The 18,913-nt window shown below is 36.3% G+C and overlaps 1 protein-coding gene across 2 annotated transcripts in view; it reads left to right on the top strand.

Annotated features, from left to right (window-relative positions):
• Positions 1 to 18,913, top strand: part of LOC124289707 (E3 ubiquitin-protein ligase TRIM9-like) — a 189,592-nt gene that overhangs the window by 53,966 nt on the left and 116,713 nt on the right. For both annotated transcript variants that reach the window (XM_046726335.1, XM_046726334.1), the window contains exon 2: positions 10,577 to 10,672. In XM_046726335.1, the coding sequence (XP_046582291.1) occupies positions 10,577 to 10,672 (96 nt within the window). The remainder of the gene's footprint in view (positions 1 to 10,576; positions 10,673 to 18,913) is intronic.

The raw sequence follows: 18,913 nt of genomic DNA, 5'->3' as shown, positions 1-18,913 counted from the left end.
AAAAAACATCGTTTAAGGGGTGACATTCAGTAACCTGATTCAGGGGTCACGTAAAACATTTCAACATTTTAAGAAAGAAAATAGGGAGAAAACAACTGTCCCTGGCACAGACCCCTGTCTTTTATGGGAGATGAAAACAAAAAAAGTTGCTTTGAGATTATGAGATACAGATAAAGTGTCACAGAGTGACAAGTTATGTTATTTTAACATTTGTAGCATGGGGATCTGCTGGCTCAGAGGCCAAAAGGTGCAAGTCTTCCGAGTGGTAAAAACGTGTCCTGTTGACACCAAAACATGGAACTTTTCAAAAGTGTCAGGAAATCAGCAGGGAAGGAGTGAGAAGTGAAATTTACAGTGACATAACAACATATTTGCTGCTTTCAGGGTTAATCTTTTCCTGACAAGTGAATTTAGCTACCACTTTGGACAGTTTTGCAGGGAAAGCAATTCATTTTAAGATGGATGATTTAATGATATATATTTGAAAGGCAAATCTTAACTTTATGAATTGTTTGTTTAACTCTTTGATAAACCTTGGACTGTTTTTGGAAGAAGTAAACAAGATAAAACTACTTTTAGAATGTTAAAAAAGAAGTGTTGAAATACCCCCAACATGTGGAATGCTGTGTATGAGTGCAGGTTGTGATCATGAAGCCGCTAAGACCAGAATAGATCGCAGTTAAAGTATTTAATGATAATCTGTCACCAAAGCTAGTAAGGATTTCAGTTAATTGCTCTCTTATGTCTTGACTGATCCTGCTGAGGTTGTAAAGAGATTAAAATGTAAAAACACTCCAAGGGTCATGTTTCAGGAAAAAGTGTCATGCTGTGTATAAGTTCTCCATTAACTTAACTTGGCCACTGTAGTAGTAGGTGGCCAAGTGGTAAGTGTATGAGTCACATACAAGTTTGGTTCCAAACATGGGTTGATATGTTGACCCCTTTACTCATGTCCATCATTATTGGTATTATGTACAAGTAAACCATACATACATTCATTCATTCACTCACTCACTCTATGAATTTAAATGTTTCTGATTTCACCAGTCAGACAGAAAAAGTCATGCCACAACAAAACTCGGGTGCATTATTTTGAAGTATCTTGTGATGAGTAGCATGTACCTCCAAAATACAGTGATATGATAGAAATAGTGCTTTAGATCCAGACATTCATCCTCTATATGAGTTTTATACTTCTGTGCTAGAAGGGCCCAAATTAGTTCAGAACAACAAGTTCCTTGGCAATGTAAAGAGAGAATGAGTGTCATGGTGTCTAAAGCCTTGTTCTAATGGTTACTATTGTCTGACTGTTTAGGTGGTTACTGCAAAATGTCTTTCATTATTTGAATAATTGTATTTGATGACATGCATTTATATGATAGGAAGTATTATGTATGTGTAATGTATTAACTATCAAATTGAAAACTTTTTTATGTGTGGCTATCTTCTGGGTAAGTTATGCTGTTAGTGTATCTTTTGTGATGGTTATTGTTTTTTCTCCAACTTTTAAGATCCCAATAGTTCCCAGCCAGGTCTTGGCTTTCAGAATTACAGGCAGATAAAGAATGGTGGGGGAAAGGGTTAAATGTTCCCTGCCTCAACATGCAGCTTTGTCTCCACTGGGTCTTGGTGGTTTGATCGTAATGAGTAGGTGTCTATTTCATAGAGAAAAGCACACATTACACAACTCACATGACTGTTAATTGATGAGGTCTTTGACAAAAAGCATTTTGTGGTGGAACTTCTCACAAGTGAAGTGTGATCTGATGAACTGTGCAGATCAACAGGCTAAGTTATTCAATTTCTGGCTGCATTCAATTGAATAATTTTAACAGGTTTCATACTGTTCATGGTAGAAGACCTTTCAGAGCCTTTCTTTCAGGAAGTTTTAAGAAATGCATCAGTATTCAACAAAATTTAAACTTTGTTATGTTTTATATGAGTCCCTACCATTCACCTGATGAAGGAGCAAGTATACACTCCGAAATGTCGTGTTATTCACAAAAAAGAAGTTGACATCCATAAAATCTTGCTTTTCCTATGGATTTGTGTTGCCTGTGGCAATACTCCTGTAATATGGGTTTCATTCATTACTGGCTATCAAACTTGTGAGCAATCACTTACCACTAGCCTATCTCAACACCCATAATATTTATGACCCCTTTGTGGATTCTGGACTTGAATGGGTCACCAGCAAATTATACTCATTGTACTAGGTGACTTAATGGACAGGGTAGGCAGACATGGCTGCTTGTTTTAAGTTTTATCCTGATGGCCTGGGACATTGGTCATAATATAATTGATTAATGGATAGTCTGTCCACAACATGTCATCATTATTTAACATGAATGTTGCAAAGTGCACTGTTAAACTTCAAACAGAAAAATACTATGCAAGAAGAATCTGAAATTGACCTTAGAATCTTAAATGCACCTTGTCACACCAAAACCCACTATTTGTAAGACAGAAATAATTTTATAGACAGGTAAATAAGCAAGCAGTTTCTTTTTCCTACAAAAAGTATCTTTGATGAAAATACCACCTGTCTAATGTCATCTTTTACAATCTGTAAGAAAAGAAAATGAAATGACTGTTATTGTGACTGTATGAACCTAAGATCAGTTTCCAGGTAAAACGTATAATGATTTATTTATGCACCCTAGCCAGGTGTTATCTTCATTTACTGTTTAGTGTACATCTATCTACCTATCTCAAGGTGTTATTTCAGATATAGTGAGTGACACCTTACAGGTAGCAAGTAGCAATTGGTGGGAGGGTTATGTGGCCATGTTTTGTCATCATACAACTTTTTATTGCATCTATTTCCACTCCATATGTCATATGGAATGTAGCTATATGTATGCCAGTTTCACATACTTGTTGAACAGAATATTTACGAGTTGAAATAGGCATACCTTCTTATAATAAGTATGTAACAATAAAGTTAAGAAGGGCTAAAAGAAATTGTATGTGTGTACAACCATAGAAATATACTGAATACCTAATATCTGATTTAGTATAGTGATTGCTTCACAACTAATATTTCATTTAGAAATATGTCAGTGCCTTATTGGATTCTGGGGCAAAATCTCACTAAGATGCAAAGAGTCAATTTGTTCCAGATTACTTATCATAAGTCTGCTAAAACTTCGAGACTAATTTTAAAATAAATGTCTATTTTATGCTTGACTCCTTCCGTTTGCACTCAGTTCATATATGGGTTCCATTCAGATTGGAAGTTTTTAACCATCCTGCTAATTCCTACATCTGTATTTCATGCAAATGTGGCACCAGCAATAACCTTCTCAATCTGCTGAAAGAAACTGTTCATCTGCAACATGGGATAATGTTAAATCAGCCTTCCATATGTTAAGGAGATCTGTTTCACATTCTAGAATGGTTTACGTGACCAAAATTATGACATTTATGATTGTATTGCTAAACTAGTGTCCTAGTTTGCTAGAGATTGGAGAGTAAGCAGGTTTCCTATAGGATGAACATGGAAAACCAATCTTCTGAAGATTATAAATAGTGTATTAATGCAGAGTAGTCAGAGGAGTTTAAGCCTGGTTCATGGATGTTTATATATTGGCTGGTGTAAATTGTGAAGTATTTTTTTGTTTGTTAGTAATCTTGTTACATGTTCCAGTCAAGTGGCAAATGATGTTACATACATAGTGTGTACAATAAAACCTGAGCAGCTGAAATTGAGTTTAACAAGGCTGCAATTGACCTTAATTCCTTACAAGAGAAAGAAGATGCAAGTTTTTGTCAGCTGTCTTTCAGTTGCAGCTAATGTGGTTGACAAGACAGTCAGTGCTTATCAGCAAGGTAGTTTTCCTGTGGGTGTTCCTGCTTGCCTATGGTGCTCGGACTGTGAAACTTTTAATGCTGGATCAACAGACAGCAAGCCACAGGAGTAAATGTTTTCCAAACATACAAATCACTTCAGGATTTCATCTGGGTGTTCTGTAATCCAGTTGATAGCACTATTACCTATATGTGATCAACTAGTCCAATGTGTGGTCTTCCTTTACACATACCAGATTTATGGTTTAGTAGCAGACAGTCATGTAAGGCTGGACACACGGAGTAGTAGAATGGTGTTTCTTGAACATACACAAACGAAAATTGTGGTATTTGGTAGCAGACAATTCTTCGCTGAAGCTTGTTAGAAATACTGTTTGCTCAAAGTGGTTCTGAAATCTTTCAAAAATGGACCAATTTTGTGGTTTAACGCAGAAGACAGTATATCATATGTAGTCTGGAAGAAGATTGTCAAAGTCATTACTATACATTCACCACTGTTATAGTATATATAGTAGCAGACAGTACTGCACATGCTTTATTTAAACAATGAATACTGGATGGGTTGGCAACATGTGGTATATTGGCAGCTGATAGTACCATATATGCTAGATCAACACAAGAACTGTTGGGGACTTGTACACTTGTACCAGACTTGTGTTATATGCCAGCAGACTGGTACTATGCATGCTAGCTGGAATCACTGGATGTTGCCATGGTATGGGCAGTCCAGTGTTCTGGAAGAGGCAATTTCTCCATGTGACTGGTTTAGAACTGCAGCAATCCACGGAATTAACATGGTCTCCAAATGCCTTTTAGATTGACCTGCTCATGATTGCCTCGGCAGTGGAAAGAAACTGTTTGTCTGCTCCAATTGTCCAACATACGTCATGGGTTGGACAGTTTTCCATTTGTCTCATCAGCTGCTGATAGACTTGCTTCAGTCAATTTGTTAGAAATAGTTGGTGTCTACATGAGTTGGCTGTAATGTCACCAGTGTCTACATGGCTTACACATTGCTGCCACACAGTAGCTTCAGTCAGAGTACTACAGCTGCAGCAGCAGTGGCTACAGGTTCTTATAGCCATGCATGGATGAGGCAAGCAAGTGTCTGATGAATGAATGTTGTTCCCTGTGGTAGAGGATACTCTGAGGCATGTAGATGATGACTTATGCTTTGTCTCACCTTGTACTTACCCATTCAGTGACTTGCTCCACTGATATAAGTTATGGTTTGTGACAAGCATTTTGGGGTACTTCTGATCCACGAGGTCATTCCCATATGTATGGGGTATGTCTGATCCCTGAAACATTAGGTACAGGTCATCCCTATGTATGGGGTACTTCTGATCCCTGAAACATTGGGTACAGGTAATTCCCTTATGTATGGGGTACTTCTGATCCCTGAAACATTGGGTACAGTAATTCCCTTATGTATGGGGTATATCCAATCACTGAAACATTTATTTATGCCTCTACATCAGAAATCTGTTACATTAAAGGCTTTTAGTCAATAAGCAATTTCCCCAAATGCTCTTACGTTGGTCTGGACTTCATAGGAAATAATTTTTAAACCCTTTGAAGAGAATTGACATTTTTCAGTATTGATTGTGCTGATGTGAACTATTTCCGTATTTGTGCATTTATTTGATTTCAGACATTGTCTGTATATGAAAGGATTATGTGTGAAATTTCACTGTGGAATACAATTATGTGATGTTCTTGAGACAGCCACAAAGTCTATGAACACCATGCAGACACCAATAGGACAATTTGTTAAAATGTCAGCCGTCTGCATTTTCCCCAAGATGTGTTGATACTCAGATTACCTGGAAGAAGACAGTTCAAGCACAACCACTCTCTGAGCATATTATCCATTACTATTATAAGTCATTGTCAGTGTGAGCAGCTGACAAGTGTCTTAGATATGTGTGTGTCAGTTGCAACTGATAATGAAATATCATCAGATTTTAGTTGTTTTTTTTTATGTTTATGTGTGTTTATAGTTTATTTTCATCAAGACCAATTTAGTGTCATCATTTATTTTGTGTGGTCAATTTGCCAAGGGACAGGAAACAATTACAATTTGCTTCATTTTAAGGCTATAACTGAAATACATACTTAAATTTAATTACTTTCTAACGGATGTTGTGTAAAGTATATTGACATTTAAACGCAGCATTTTTTATTTAATGTTTTCACTTTTTTTACTGTTTTTTAAAATAAGTTTGTACGTAAAATAGGAAAATGTGTTTGTCTTGCCTACGCAGTCATGGTTGGTATTATTTAAGCACAGAAAGGGAAACAAACATTTCATTTTGATTCACAAACAATGTTAATCAAGATCAGAAACCAGCCTATAAAATCTATCAGGCTAAATAGTTACAGCACAGGCATACATCTAAATGAGATATCCCACTAGCAATACTTTCAACTTTACTCAAATTGACTAAGGCTCTCAGGTTATTATTCTCCTTTCAGCAAGACCTCAATATATTTTTCAACATTTGATATTGGTATAGTACACATAACTAGATAGATCAACATAGCCTTGTATTGACATTTAATGAATTATTGTTTTCACATTGTTTTTGTTTTACGTGAAATTAAACTGGCAGTTAAAGGAGAAATGGTTTCAACCATCCTAATGATTATCGTAATTGCTTCTGAATGTGAAAACCTTTTATTACCTATAGTTTTGTTTGGGATACTGATTTAATGGATGAAGAATGTGTCATTTGTTATAAATGAGCTAATGAAATAATCAGTATTCTTGTATTGATCAGTTTGACAGATTCATTAGAATTAAGGACAACATCCCTCTGCTGAAGATGTCTTGAAGAATTTTTTAAATATCTTCTTGATCAGTCATTTGATGTTTTGCCCAAAGATCAAGCTAATCTAAATATTGAGAAAATTATCAAAGACTAAGATTAAGATCTTTAATTAGTTCTCCCTCTGGAGAATGGTGGGCATGAGAAACAATTTGCTTTGATTCCTGAGGAAGGTTTCGTCATATGCAATCATGTAAAGAAGGTCAACTTGAAAATGTCAGTGTTGCTTTAAGGTTAAAAAGTTAAAGTCTTCTGAATGAAAAATTGTTGGATTAATTTGTTTTAAGCTGGTGTTTGTAATTTGAATGGGAAGTTGCATCTCTTTATTCTGTCATTTGACATTCTCCCATTGCATTGGTTGTTAGGCTGGTCATACCCAAAATCAGTTTGACCCCAGAAACACTTTTTCTTCTAAGTAGTGAAAGATCAGATAAACAAAGACACTTAGTTTTTGTCAGGATTGGCTGTCTAGCATGTTGAAACTTTGATGTAGCTAGTCAGAGCAACCTCAGATTGATCTGTAAAAGAAATCTTCTTATTAGGACTCAAGACGATGCCCAAAGGCAGCTTTAAAATGTGCCCGAAATGTGTTTGAAGATCGTCTTTCATAAATGTGAAAATTGATCAGGTCCAAGTCATCCCTCTTTCAGCAAAGTGTTTAAGAAAGTGACTTCATGTGGACCATTGTCTGGTGTACAGACAATAGAACACATGGAGGAGAAAGTTGGGAGAACCCCCCTATTCCTTCAGAAGGTCCAGGAGAATCAGTCACGAGGCTGAGGCAGGCCAGGTAGACTAAGGCTTAGTCTCTGAATATATATAATTTTGATAGTAACAAACAAACCCATTTATATTGATAAGGAGCCCTAGGGAGACCAGAGATTCCTGAACCTAAGGAAATCTAGACTTGCTTTATTTAGGGCTTTAGCACTGCAGAGAAAGCTTGGCAGTAGGGAAATTAATGTGGTTCAGGGACTGTGAGACAGACTACAGGCCAGGGTATGTGCCTTCCTTCATGGAGAACTACCTTCAGGCTCAATCACCAGCAGCCCCAGGGGGCAAGCAATAGATTCATCTCAACTCAGGGAATGGTGTTCAAATATGCTAAATGTGCTTGCTATCTATAGAAGTGTCAGCCAATATGAGTTGTAATGGATTGTAATGGCCTTCCCATGATGCAATAGGTCGACTAGCCGGCTGGATGATATTGAGATGGCCGACAGGCAGCGTCATTCCATCTTTGGCCTCAAGTGGAAAAAAAAATCATTACTGCCTGAAAACTGTACAAACTCTTAGGATGTATTCATTCACAATATTTGTTTAGTTTGAGTCTCAAAACACTCGTGTTTGGAAGGAGAGAAATCAAGTCACTAAATTTTGTTTATTTTTTTGCTTTTCAAATGTGTGTCAAGGAATTGAGAATGTTTTGGAAATCTTATTCTTCCAGCAGTCAGTATGTACCTCCTATCCATCTTGTGAATAACATTCAACTTTTAGTTCATTTAGAGTATTTGCTATATAAATAAACTTTGAAAATGCATGAGAAGACATAGTTCATTAGAAAAAAGATACCAGTTGATGTCTAGACTGATGGAAAGTTATAGCTAGATGAGAAGCATATCAAACTCCCAGAGTTTCAGATTCTTGTATTGTAAAACTTTGCACCTGGCTTATGACTCTCTTTTTGGTTTTTTGTTTGGTTTCCTTGTACCATACAAAATGTGCCTGTACTCTGTTTAATCAATGTATTGTAAATACTGAGTGATGTGTAACATTTGTCTTTTTATGTCAAAAGAATTCATTTGCTCCTTTTGGACACGTGTGACATGGTTGACATTTTTGTGCCTTAATTTGTACCAGGCATCTATGCAAGAAAATAGATCAAAGACATTTGACATGAAAGTGAGCATAACCTGGTCCTGGCTCATTAGGTCCATATGGAAGAGATGCGGGATGATTAAGACATCTTGGATCCAGTGTCCTCTCTTAACTGAATGCTCAATGTTATGTTCGTCTTCAATAAATATCTGAAATATACAATGTAGCTATATTTGAAGGTCTCTTGCCAGAAACACATATGGTTTGAAGGTGGAAGAAAGGCTGATTATTTGTACTGAAGTGATGTAATTATATGGTTGTTGATTATTTACTTTAAAGCCCTGTAAGACAGGCCTGAAGGTGTCCTGTGTAATCATTCAGGTTCTTAAACAGACGAAGATCAAACAGCTTTCCTGACAACTGTTTACAGTTAATTAATTAGTTGCACCTACTGTTTTGGCTTGTTTTGATTATAGACTACTGTAAGGTGAATTGAAGAACTTCTGCTTGGGGAAATTATTTATGTTAAAACTGTTATTAGTATGCTTTCCATTGATTAAGTTTAATTGTTTCCGATGTCTGTATGCATTGAAGCAATCACAAATTGCTGAAATGAAAAAGGATATTATTACTTTTCTTTTCCAGTTAAATAGCCTTTAATCTGCGTGAAAATCGTAACATTAAATATCTTACTTAAAGAAGTGAAAGGAGATGCTTGTCATGCAACATAAGCAGTTAATTTACCAGAAGGAAACAGATCCAGACCAACTGATGATGAGTTGTCAGTTTTATTGCAGGCAGTATGTTATCTAACAAAATCGCTTTCCATAGCTTTGATAAGAATAAATTGCCTTCAAATGACTATTTTTCCTCTTTTTGAAAGCCTACCTGAACAAACATATATAAAATCAAATTAAATTTTCGATTAATCTGGTAATATTTGAATGACATTTCGTATTTACACCACTTAGGAAGATTAAGATAAAATATGGTGGAGTTAGTTTTGCAGACAAATTTGGCATTTCTAGTGAGAGACTGATGCAATATAATCCTGCTGTCTTGAAGCTGAATCTATTGTAAACACATGTTATGACATCTCTATCTGTGCACCAGCATGGCATTTAACTTATGACGATTTCATGTTCGATAAATCGCGTTCCACTTAACATTTCAAGCTATTATCTCTGTCCTTTGTCGTCTTTACGATAACTCTTTCTCAATAATGATTTCCTCACCACTAACTTACAGTAATGGCTGATCAATAATTTCTTTTCCACATTTTTTCTCCTCTCTCGCACATTTATTGGTGCTCACTCTGTAGTAAACGGAGTGCGTTTCTGTGGGCTTACGTGTGTGTTTGTTTGTATTGGACCCCTTCCACTCTGTGGCTCTGCAGGCCAATTACTCAATAGTGGATGAGGACAGGAGGTCTTCTAATTAACTTTCATTGCCTAATTCTTACAGAGTGATAAACTAGGCATTTGATCACTCCTACTGTGGTATAGTGGAATGTGTTGAGATCAAGGATGGTGCCAGTTTATGAGGTGGTGAAAACTTTGTGACATATTGTGAGGTGCCTTTGCTTGTAGTCAGATGGAGACCCTGGCTTTAGCTTCAACCATAGACAAGACCTGTTTGTTTTCTGGAGATTTACAGTGTGTAGAGATGTTAGACATTTACATAAGGAATAATGCTGTACATGACACAGGAGAAATGGTATAAAGTTATTGATAAAAGAAACCGTTTCAAGAAGTTGTGTCACTTTTGTAGTTACAGAGACCATGTAACATATTCAAGTTTATCATTGAGTTTGTGAAGATGAGTTGACAGGGATTTCAACGTCTGTTATGCTTTCTGTGTAACATTTTAATACGGAGGCTAGAACATTTATCAATCAATTGAAAAAATTAGTTGAATCTATCTCTATTGTTACCGCACCTTCTAAAATGCCACTTATGTTATTGATTGTAAGGATGATATTATTTTCTTTTGATTTTTTATTTGATGCTAGATTGAAGGTATGATTTATGATTAAATGTAATTGAAATGTTTTTGAGTAAGTCAATATATGTATACATTTCCTTTCAATGATTGATATATATTGATCTTTATTTCAGAGTGAACTTTCACAGAACTTGCAGTCATTGTCAGAAAAAGCCAAATCAGGGACGGAGTTTATCCAGCGATTGAAAGCAATGACAGAGAGTGTCAATGTAAGTACATGTGTGTATATGTATATTTTGTGTACCTTGTTTTCATACAAAGCATCTAAATGATGGCAAACAGTACTAGACACAAGAAACTCATCTGCAAATCATTGAGACATAATAGCACCAGAATGACAAGTAGATTTAACTTCCCTTGGATTTTTTAGCAAAAAGTATAGAAGCTTCACCAACAGGTTAATGAGGCATTAAGAGGTATAAAGATTGTGAGTAGCAGAGCTGTGAAAAACCCATATTGTGCTGTAGTAGTGTCTAGTCTGCCAGGTAGCATGCGATGAACATATGTTACATCTCCTATGATCCTTGGCAGTGGTGTGTTTGCACTCACATTGTTGCTACAAACACTGGGTACTGGATAAAGTTGCTTGACAAGCGCCTGTGGTGAGATCAGCACTTCAGCTTCACGCTTAGGTGGGATGTGTCAACACTGGTGTCTACCTGATGTGGCCATACTCCTATCTTCCTGTCTTTACTATGCTGCTGTCTACTTGACTCTGTCATGTTGCTTTCTACCTGAATCTGCCATGATGCTGTCTGACTCTGCCATGCTGCTGTCTACCTGACACTGCCATGCTGACATCTACCTGACTGTGCCATGCTGCTTTCTATCTGACTCTGCCATGCTGACATCTACCTGACACTGCCATGATGCAGTCTACCTGATTCAGTCATGCTGACATCTACCTGATCCTGTCATGCTGCTGTCTACCTAACTCTGCCATGCTTCAGTCTACTTGACTTTGCCATGCTGCTGTCTACCTAACTCTGCCATACTGAGTCTACCTGACACTGCCATGCTGCTGTCTACCTAACTCTGCCATGCTGCTGTCTACCTGATTCTGTCATGCTGCTGTCTACCTGACTTTGCCATGCTGATGTCTACCTAACTCTGCCATGCTGATGTCTACCTGATTCTGTCATGCTGACATATGTACCTGACTCTGCCATGCTGCTATCTACCTGACTTTGCCATGATGCATTTTGTTTTACTTGTCCATGAATTGCCATACCTCGTTATAAAACCATACTTACTCCCCTTGTGAAATTTTATTTTTAAACAGATAGGTAATTTATGGGTTATTTGTTTCAAGATATTTGAAATGTGAAGTAAAATGTTTACTTTATGGTGAGAAATTGTTTTTGACCAATGAAAATAATGAATCTAAATGTTAAACCAGTACTTTAACTGGCAACCATTGACAGTGTCCCAAGTTTGCATCATTTCTTATCAGTCCTATTTCCCATCAGCTTATTTTCTGTCTACAACTGAGTAGAGTTACTCGTGCTTAACTTCACATATCCCATGAAGGAGAAGTTTGAATTAACTTGACTGATCCTGATAGATGCCTATTTGCACACACATCTAGGTACACACACATATTATTGGATAAAGTAACCAAAGAGGGTGCTCCTGTCAAAGCTACTTGCGGAGGTGATGTGTGTAAATATTGTTTCTTGCTCTGGTGGATTTTAACCAGTTTCTTGCAAGACTGCGTTGGGTGTGTAATTATCCCATCCTTTCTTTGGATAATGTGGAAATGGGTGTTATCCTAAAAGTAGAATCTAGATTAAATTGTAAATGTTTGTAGTTACATGTTCACTGAGTGTTACGGAAATTAGTAAGTGAGGTTGTTTTTTATCTTGATAGTAACACTTACAATTTCAGGTTACTATCTTTTATAATATTTTCCCAAGTAATTAGGTTTCTAACAATCCTTGCAAAGTTACTAAATGAGAATTAAGTGGTTACAATGTTTTAATAACCATTAAAATGCATAGTCAGAACAACTCCCACTCACTCATTCCAGACAATTTTCACACATTTAATTCAAACAAGTTCTGTTCTCTTTGGTTTAAACCTTGCCAAAATCATCAAATCATCGGTAAAAGAAAATTCTAGTATGTAACAGCAGGAAGTGAAATATTAATATGATTCAACAGAACATCTGCCTCCAAAATGATATTTTTCATTTCCACTGTTAATGCAGTTTCATAAGCATGAAATATATGACAGCTTGCAATACACTAACAAGTAAAACCTGTTCCGAAAAACTAGTGCAATCCATCTTAACTTTTTATCCTGTTTCCTGAATGAAAGGGACTTTGCCGCTGGAACTCATCATACGGTGATAAAACATGCAATATTTCAAAACTTCAAAAAAAATATCTTTAACTGCGATATAAAGTTAGAAATATTGATTTCTGCAAGTTTTAATGTTGCATGATGGGTTGTACCACGTGATCGGGTAATGGATGACACCTCACATGCGAACCGGTCTCACCCTCTCCTGGCTACACGTTCTCCAGTGCTTGTGTAACATGCACCTTGAACATGTGGGTCAATAAATATTGAGTTTGTCAGGAGAGCTTCTCAAAACTCATCCCTACTATAGAATTGCAACTTCTCAGTTTGGCCAGTAGAATTTCTCCAAGTGTACTAGGAGGTGCGTTTAGCAAGATTGCAGTATTGAACTGAATGCCAATCAGTTCACGTTGTAAGACGACCATGATTTTGAATCATGGAACTAATGTTCTGGTATATCATGTGAAAACAGACCTTCAGGGAATGAGTTTGTGTAATATCAAAAATATTTTCTAAATGGTTTGAATTTTTCCACATTTGTGACCATCAACCTATTTCTGATTTAAACATGGATATGTTGCTCTTCTTTTCTTGTAATAATGTTTAAAGTAAGACCAGGAAATAGCTTCTATCTTCATGTGATAAGTGTAATTACAGTCAGCTTGATTGCTCTGAATGACAAAAGAATATAATTGTTTCTGTAGTTTAATGTATAGGATAGGTTCATGGAGATTATAGCACTACATGATGGTGAACCCAGTTGGTGAGCCCAGCTTGAAGATGACATTCTACAATTGGGCCTTGTGCTACATATATTCATGGAAATACTACCTATGGTGATTTCCTATCAACTATGTAAGTCAGAAAGTGACAAGTCAATTTTGGTGTTCTTTAAGAATATATACAGATTTTATGCCAAGCATGTGTTTCATTTTACAGCAGTTTCTTTGCTTATCTCTATAAGCATTTAATAGTTTCAAGTAATGAGATGTTGTCAGTTGTAAACTGATGTGTCAAGTGAGACTAGCAATAGGTGAGGTAAGATAGAATGAACATGGAACCCCATTTCACCTCACCTCACCTCATCTATTATATGTTTGATGTGATATCAGATCTGAATTAATTTGTAGTTCATGTGTACTTTTTCATCTAACTGTATAAAAAAGGTTCATATATGCATATATGCTCTTGATATGAATGCATTGGTCATATCATAGGTATTGATTTGCCACATCTGAAATCTTCACCAGCAACAAAGAAAGCATGTTGTGAAACCCTGACCATTGACCTTTCCCCAGCATGCCACAAGAAGGTGCCATGTGAGGGTGCCACACTGAATGACTGAGAGAGTATCTATGCTGTTGAAGGAATTCAAGTCTCATTTTGTGCAATGGATATAGTGATATGTGATGTTTGTTCATCATAAGAGATGGTGGATGTTGAATCAACACAAGATATCAGCTGTCTGCCCTCAGGCAAACACCCTCATCATGTTCTTCAGTGTCAAATTGTTGGTTCTGACATGAGTATTGATCACAAGTGTTTTACCCAACATTTCAGTAAGGTTTGGCAATTTTTTTTTTTCGTTTCCCAATCGACATTGAGCGAAATTGACAACAGTTAAAACGAGGTGGAGTTGTTCATATTTGGAAGAAAAGTTGAACTGTGAGGAACTGTTATAATGAGCCTACAGCAAATTGAGTTTTGTCAGTGTTTCAGTGGACAAGATTGAGGAGCTGTTACATGTTTAATCTTTAGCAAGCTGTTTCATTTGAATCATGACTTTACAGATTCCTTTCTTAAAATTGCCTTCTGGTAATGACTTTCGGAACTATCTATACTTCAAATTAAATGGGAATTTCATTATTTGAAAAAAGCAAGATATTTATTGACATTTTTTTCTTCTCCTAATGTGTGAGTGGTGAGTTCTATTTTGAAAAGTTTCTGATCACATTTTACCTCTGTATTCAGTTACAATGAGGTAGAAATAATGTTTTTCAAAGGTTTCAAATGAGCAAGATACTCTAGTGACAATAGGACATTACATTGTGCCAAAATATTGACTCTTGCATACATTTGTTTTACTCTTGTTGAGCTTCCAGCAGACAGAATGACACATTATTACCAATTAATTTGAGGGAATTTGGCTAACCATATTGACTCAGTCTCAGCAAGGTTTGTCAATATTGTCAGACTCGCAAATCCATTATTTTCGCATGTCACTGTCATGAATTTCAAGATATTTTGTTTTTGACTCTCATTTGTTGTGTGCTTCAAATAGCCTCTGTTCTGCAATTAGACTATGTTCTGCAATTAGACTATGTTCATACTGATTATCATGAACTTGATTCTCGGGGAGAATATCCTCCCAAGACAGATGTGATTGTACCTAGTGTTTTTGCCTGGAGCCTTGTATTTTTTCATGCCTGTATTCAATACCTCGTTGGTCTCAAGTGTCCAGAACCAGAGGCTATGGGCCAACAAAACACTGATAGTAGGGACAAGTTAGAGTGTTAATATCGATCAGAAATTAGATATTACAGAGTCTTGGGTAGTATCAGTTTTGCAAAACATTTAATTGTTTCTGAAATATTCGCAGAAAGAAAATTTCATCGTTGAGTTGGTTTAATTAATTCCTGCAAAATTTTATGACAGCACACATGTCAGGGGGTTCTGTTGTTTGATAACTGTTGCCCAATCCAAGATGTAATTGTCTTAAAATATTAAATCTGCCATGGTCATTCTATCCAATATTGAAAAGTTAAGTTAGTTATGAGGAAAAAATGATTGGAAATGACATGTCCCCAGATGCAACCAGCATTGTTTTAACCAAAAGATCAACCTCGGATGTCAGCTAAACCTGCTGTTATCTCCAGGAAATCCCTGTTCCTAGACTCAACCAACAGCATTTAGTCTTTCCAAAAGAGACAAGTTTAAAAAAATGAAATTAAAGTCCTTGGGGTGACCCCTGTCACACTGATCTCTCTATATTAGCCACAGCTTTCTGATCAGCTCAAGCAGCTATTACAGTCATGCCCTTTAAAAGCGGGACAAATTAGGAAAAGTGATTTTACACAGTACATTTGACCTGCTAATGGACAGAGAGATTATGTTAGGGAGAACAAAGGAATGTCCAGATGAAGTGTATGAACTCTCTAGTCCTAGAGGTCAGATAACAGGTAAAGTTTTCACAAGAGTCATGCATTGCAATAAATACTATTTCCCTTAGGGGGAACTTTGTTTCCAAAATGATGATATGAAAGACAGGTTAAGTTTCATGAAATCCTTAGACGCTACACGAAACATAATATAATTATACAATGTTCCTTTTTTTCTACTATTCGCTTAATGACTTTTGCGATGAACAAAAGTAAGTATAGTATAGTGGCCTGCATTACAATCTGTAAGGACATCATAGGGACATCAATCTATACATTTCTTGGAATTTCAGATGAATCATATTTGCTATCTGTGATAGATGTGTAATTAACTAGTTCTGTTGTGCAATCCTATTGCTACATTTAAATGGGCCCAGATATTATGAGGATGGAAACATGAATGTATTGCATAGTAACACTGTCTCCATCTCTTGATGACAAGAATAAGGTTATATATATGTGCCATAGTGTTGTGCTGGACATGACATGACAGTGGGATTGTACAATTCTTCTTCAAATAATCATTCTGCCAAAAAATAAATATCCACCATAGATATTAGTTAAAAACAACAAGAGTGCTTGCCTAATGAGACCCTAAAGATGAATAACAGTTATCAACTGTGTAGACTTGGTGATTGATGTTGTGTGATTTTCATGAGATCAAGAAGTGTTTTCAGACATAATCAATAAGAAGTTCCAAACAGGATCTTATTTGAATAGATATTATTATCATAGAGACCAAAAATGTCTCTCCAATTTGGTTATTTGCCAATAACCGATCAGAATTTCCAATATATTTCCTGCTTAAGAGATATGAGTCCATGCAGAATCACACATAGCCATTATTTTTATAATGAAAACAAGCAAGTGAGGAAGCGTACATCTCTCACTGTCAGAGCAAGACTGGCTGCGATCTGTCTGTGTCATGTTATGTGAAACTGCAGCAGGACTTGACAGATGAAACCTTGGGGTAGACTCCAGTATATTGAACTTATTCTTTGGGCACAGATCAAATTATAAACTGCTCACTTGATTAGTGTGATTGGAAACACGATATCGCTGACTGTGATCATACATACGAAGAGCAGATGTACATTAATCATTATTCTATGCTTTGCCTATAGGACATATCCATAATATAAGTAATGTCTTATTATTGATAGAAAGACAAAAAAAATACTGAATGTGTTCCCTTCTGATGTTGGTTTACTGAGGATGACCTAAGGTTTCCTGTCTCAATAGCACATGACCATTGACTGAATAAGTTAGAGAGGGAAGTTTACAGCCTACGGACTATGGCTTGTGGCACAAGTGAATGTTATGTATCAGGATTCTGTCCTCGATGTTTTATTTATGTACCTGTGTGTTATGAAGCTTGAATATTGCTAACTGTGTAAAATAGCATTCACAAGGTCACTGACTATCTACCTTTCACTCACTCACTCATTCACTCACTATTGTGAAAAGTATCATGGGATTGCATGATTTCCAGGAGTGGTTGATATCAGAAATACTAACTATGAGATAATGATCAACAACATAAATAGCCATTCATTTCCTGTGATTCATCAACCTGCAGGCTAGTGGTCACGTTAACCTTACATAGTGCCACTATGCGATAGGACAATTTTGGTCGGGTTTCAAGTTTCCTCATAAAACCACTATCATGTTCGCAAGTAAACCCAAGACAAGTAGTGATAAGTAACTTAATGTACTAAGTAGCATTAGATGCATAATTTGTAATAAACACCACCTGACATGTTAATAATTTCATTATGATTTATAGGTACCAGTATGTATTTGTCAATAGCAAGTAAGGGACTTTGGATAGCCTTGTAGCTGAGGTCTTAGTTTGTCATGCCAACTACTTGGGTTCAAAGATACAATATCAGTCATTCTCCCAGAACCAAGAGAATGAATTAAAAATAAAATGCAACTCAAGTCCGTAATCATGTTGCAAACCTAGATTGCCTCAGCTCTAGGAAAGAAAGCTTGTTTTGGGGTCAATTGGATCTAATTTAGCAGTTTTGAAGATGTGTAAGAATATAATAAACATCATTTCTGAAACTGAATGTTGTTAATCCAATAGAATTGTGAAGCCCATTACTGGTGTCCTCTGCCATAGCTTTACAGAAATATTACAAAAAGACAAAAAAGTGTAAAACCATATTCACTCACTTGCTCAGTAGGAAGTACAAAGTAATAACTGTTATGTAGTGCAATATTCAGAATGGACTGAAGTCATAAAAGATGAGCTGAAACTATTTTCCATTTTCATATTAAGTTACATATTCAGAGTTAAGCCCAAATCTTTGAATGCCAAATGTACCCTTTTCAACAAGACTAACCAAGCATCCCTTTTCTGGTATAGAATACAGCGTTCACTTTGCATAGTAGTATCCAAATGAGTTATCACTATTTCAGAGATAACACAAATGGCTTTGGTAAGTTCAATGAGCTAAATGCACACGTTTTAGGTTCCGCGGCCTCATTAGTCATCTCTCACAACTAGCATGGTTACTGTGGACTTATCCTGCACAAGCATCCTCACAGGGCTGTATATTTAGATGAAAGCAATGACTTCCATAGCTTTTTGTACAAGCTATGAATATCCCATAAGAAATGTACATGCTTGGTATATAAAATCTGTTAAGTGCTGCTCTGGTCGACATAACTGTTACCCAATGCAACAAAAATAAGAAAAACGTGACTGTTTATCTACAGGTATACACATTAAGTCATCAGAAGTAAGATATGCAGTGATCTGAATGTCACTTGGTAACTGAAATATATGAGCACTGGGTTGTTGGTTAATCTGTGTATATTTTACATTTTTATTAATTAATGATAACAGGTACAAAGGTATGTCATTTCCGATTAATTCTGTGGGACATGAGATTGTTTTTATGTCAGTTTCTTGCAGGGTAGATTTCCTGATAAAAGAGTATATCCAAGTACATCTGTCTATTTGTTACTGTACAAGATCGC

This window comes from Haliotis rubra, unplaced genomic scaffold (assembly GCF_003918875.1).
Source record: "Haliotis rubra isolate DU_JTF1 unplaced genomic scaffold, ASM391887v1 Scf447, whole genome shotgun sequence".
Classification (NCBI taxonomy): domain Eukaryota; kingdom Metazoa; phylum Mollusca; class Gastropoda; order Lepetellida; family Haliotidae; genus Haliotis; species Haliotis rubra.
The sequence above is the reverse complement of the archived record's forward strand: the minus strand, read 5'-3'. Positions and strand labels throughout refer to the sequence as shown.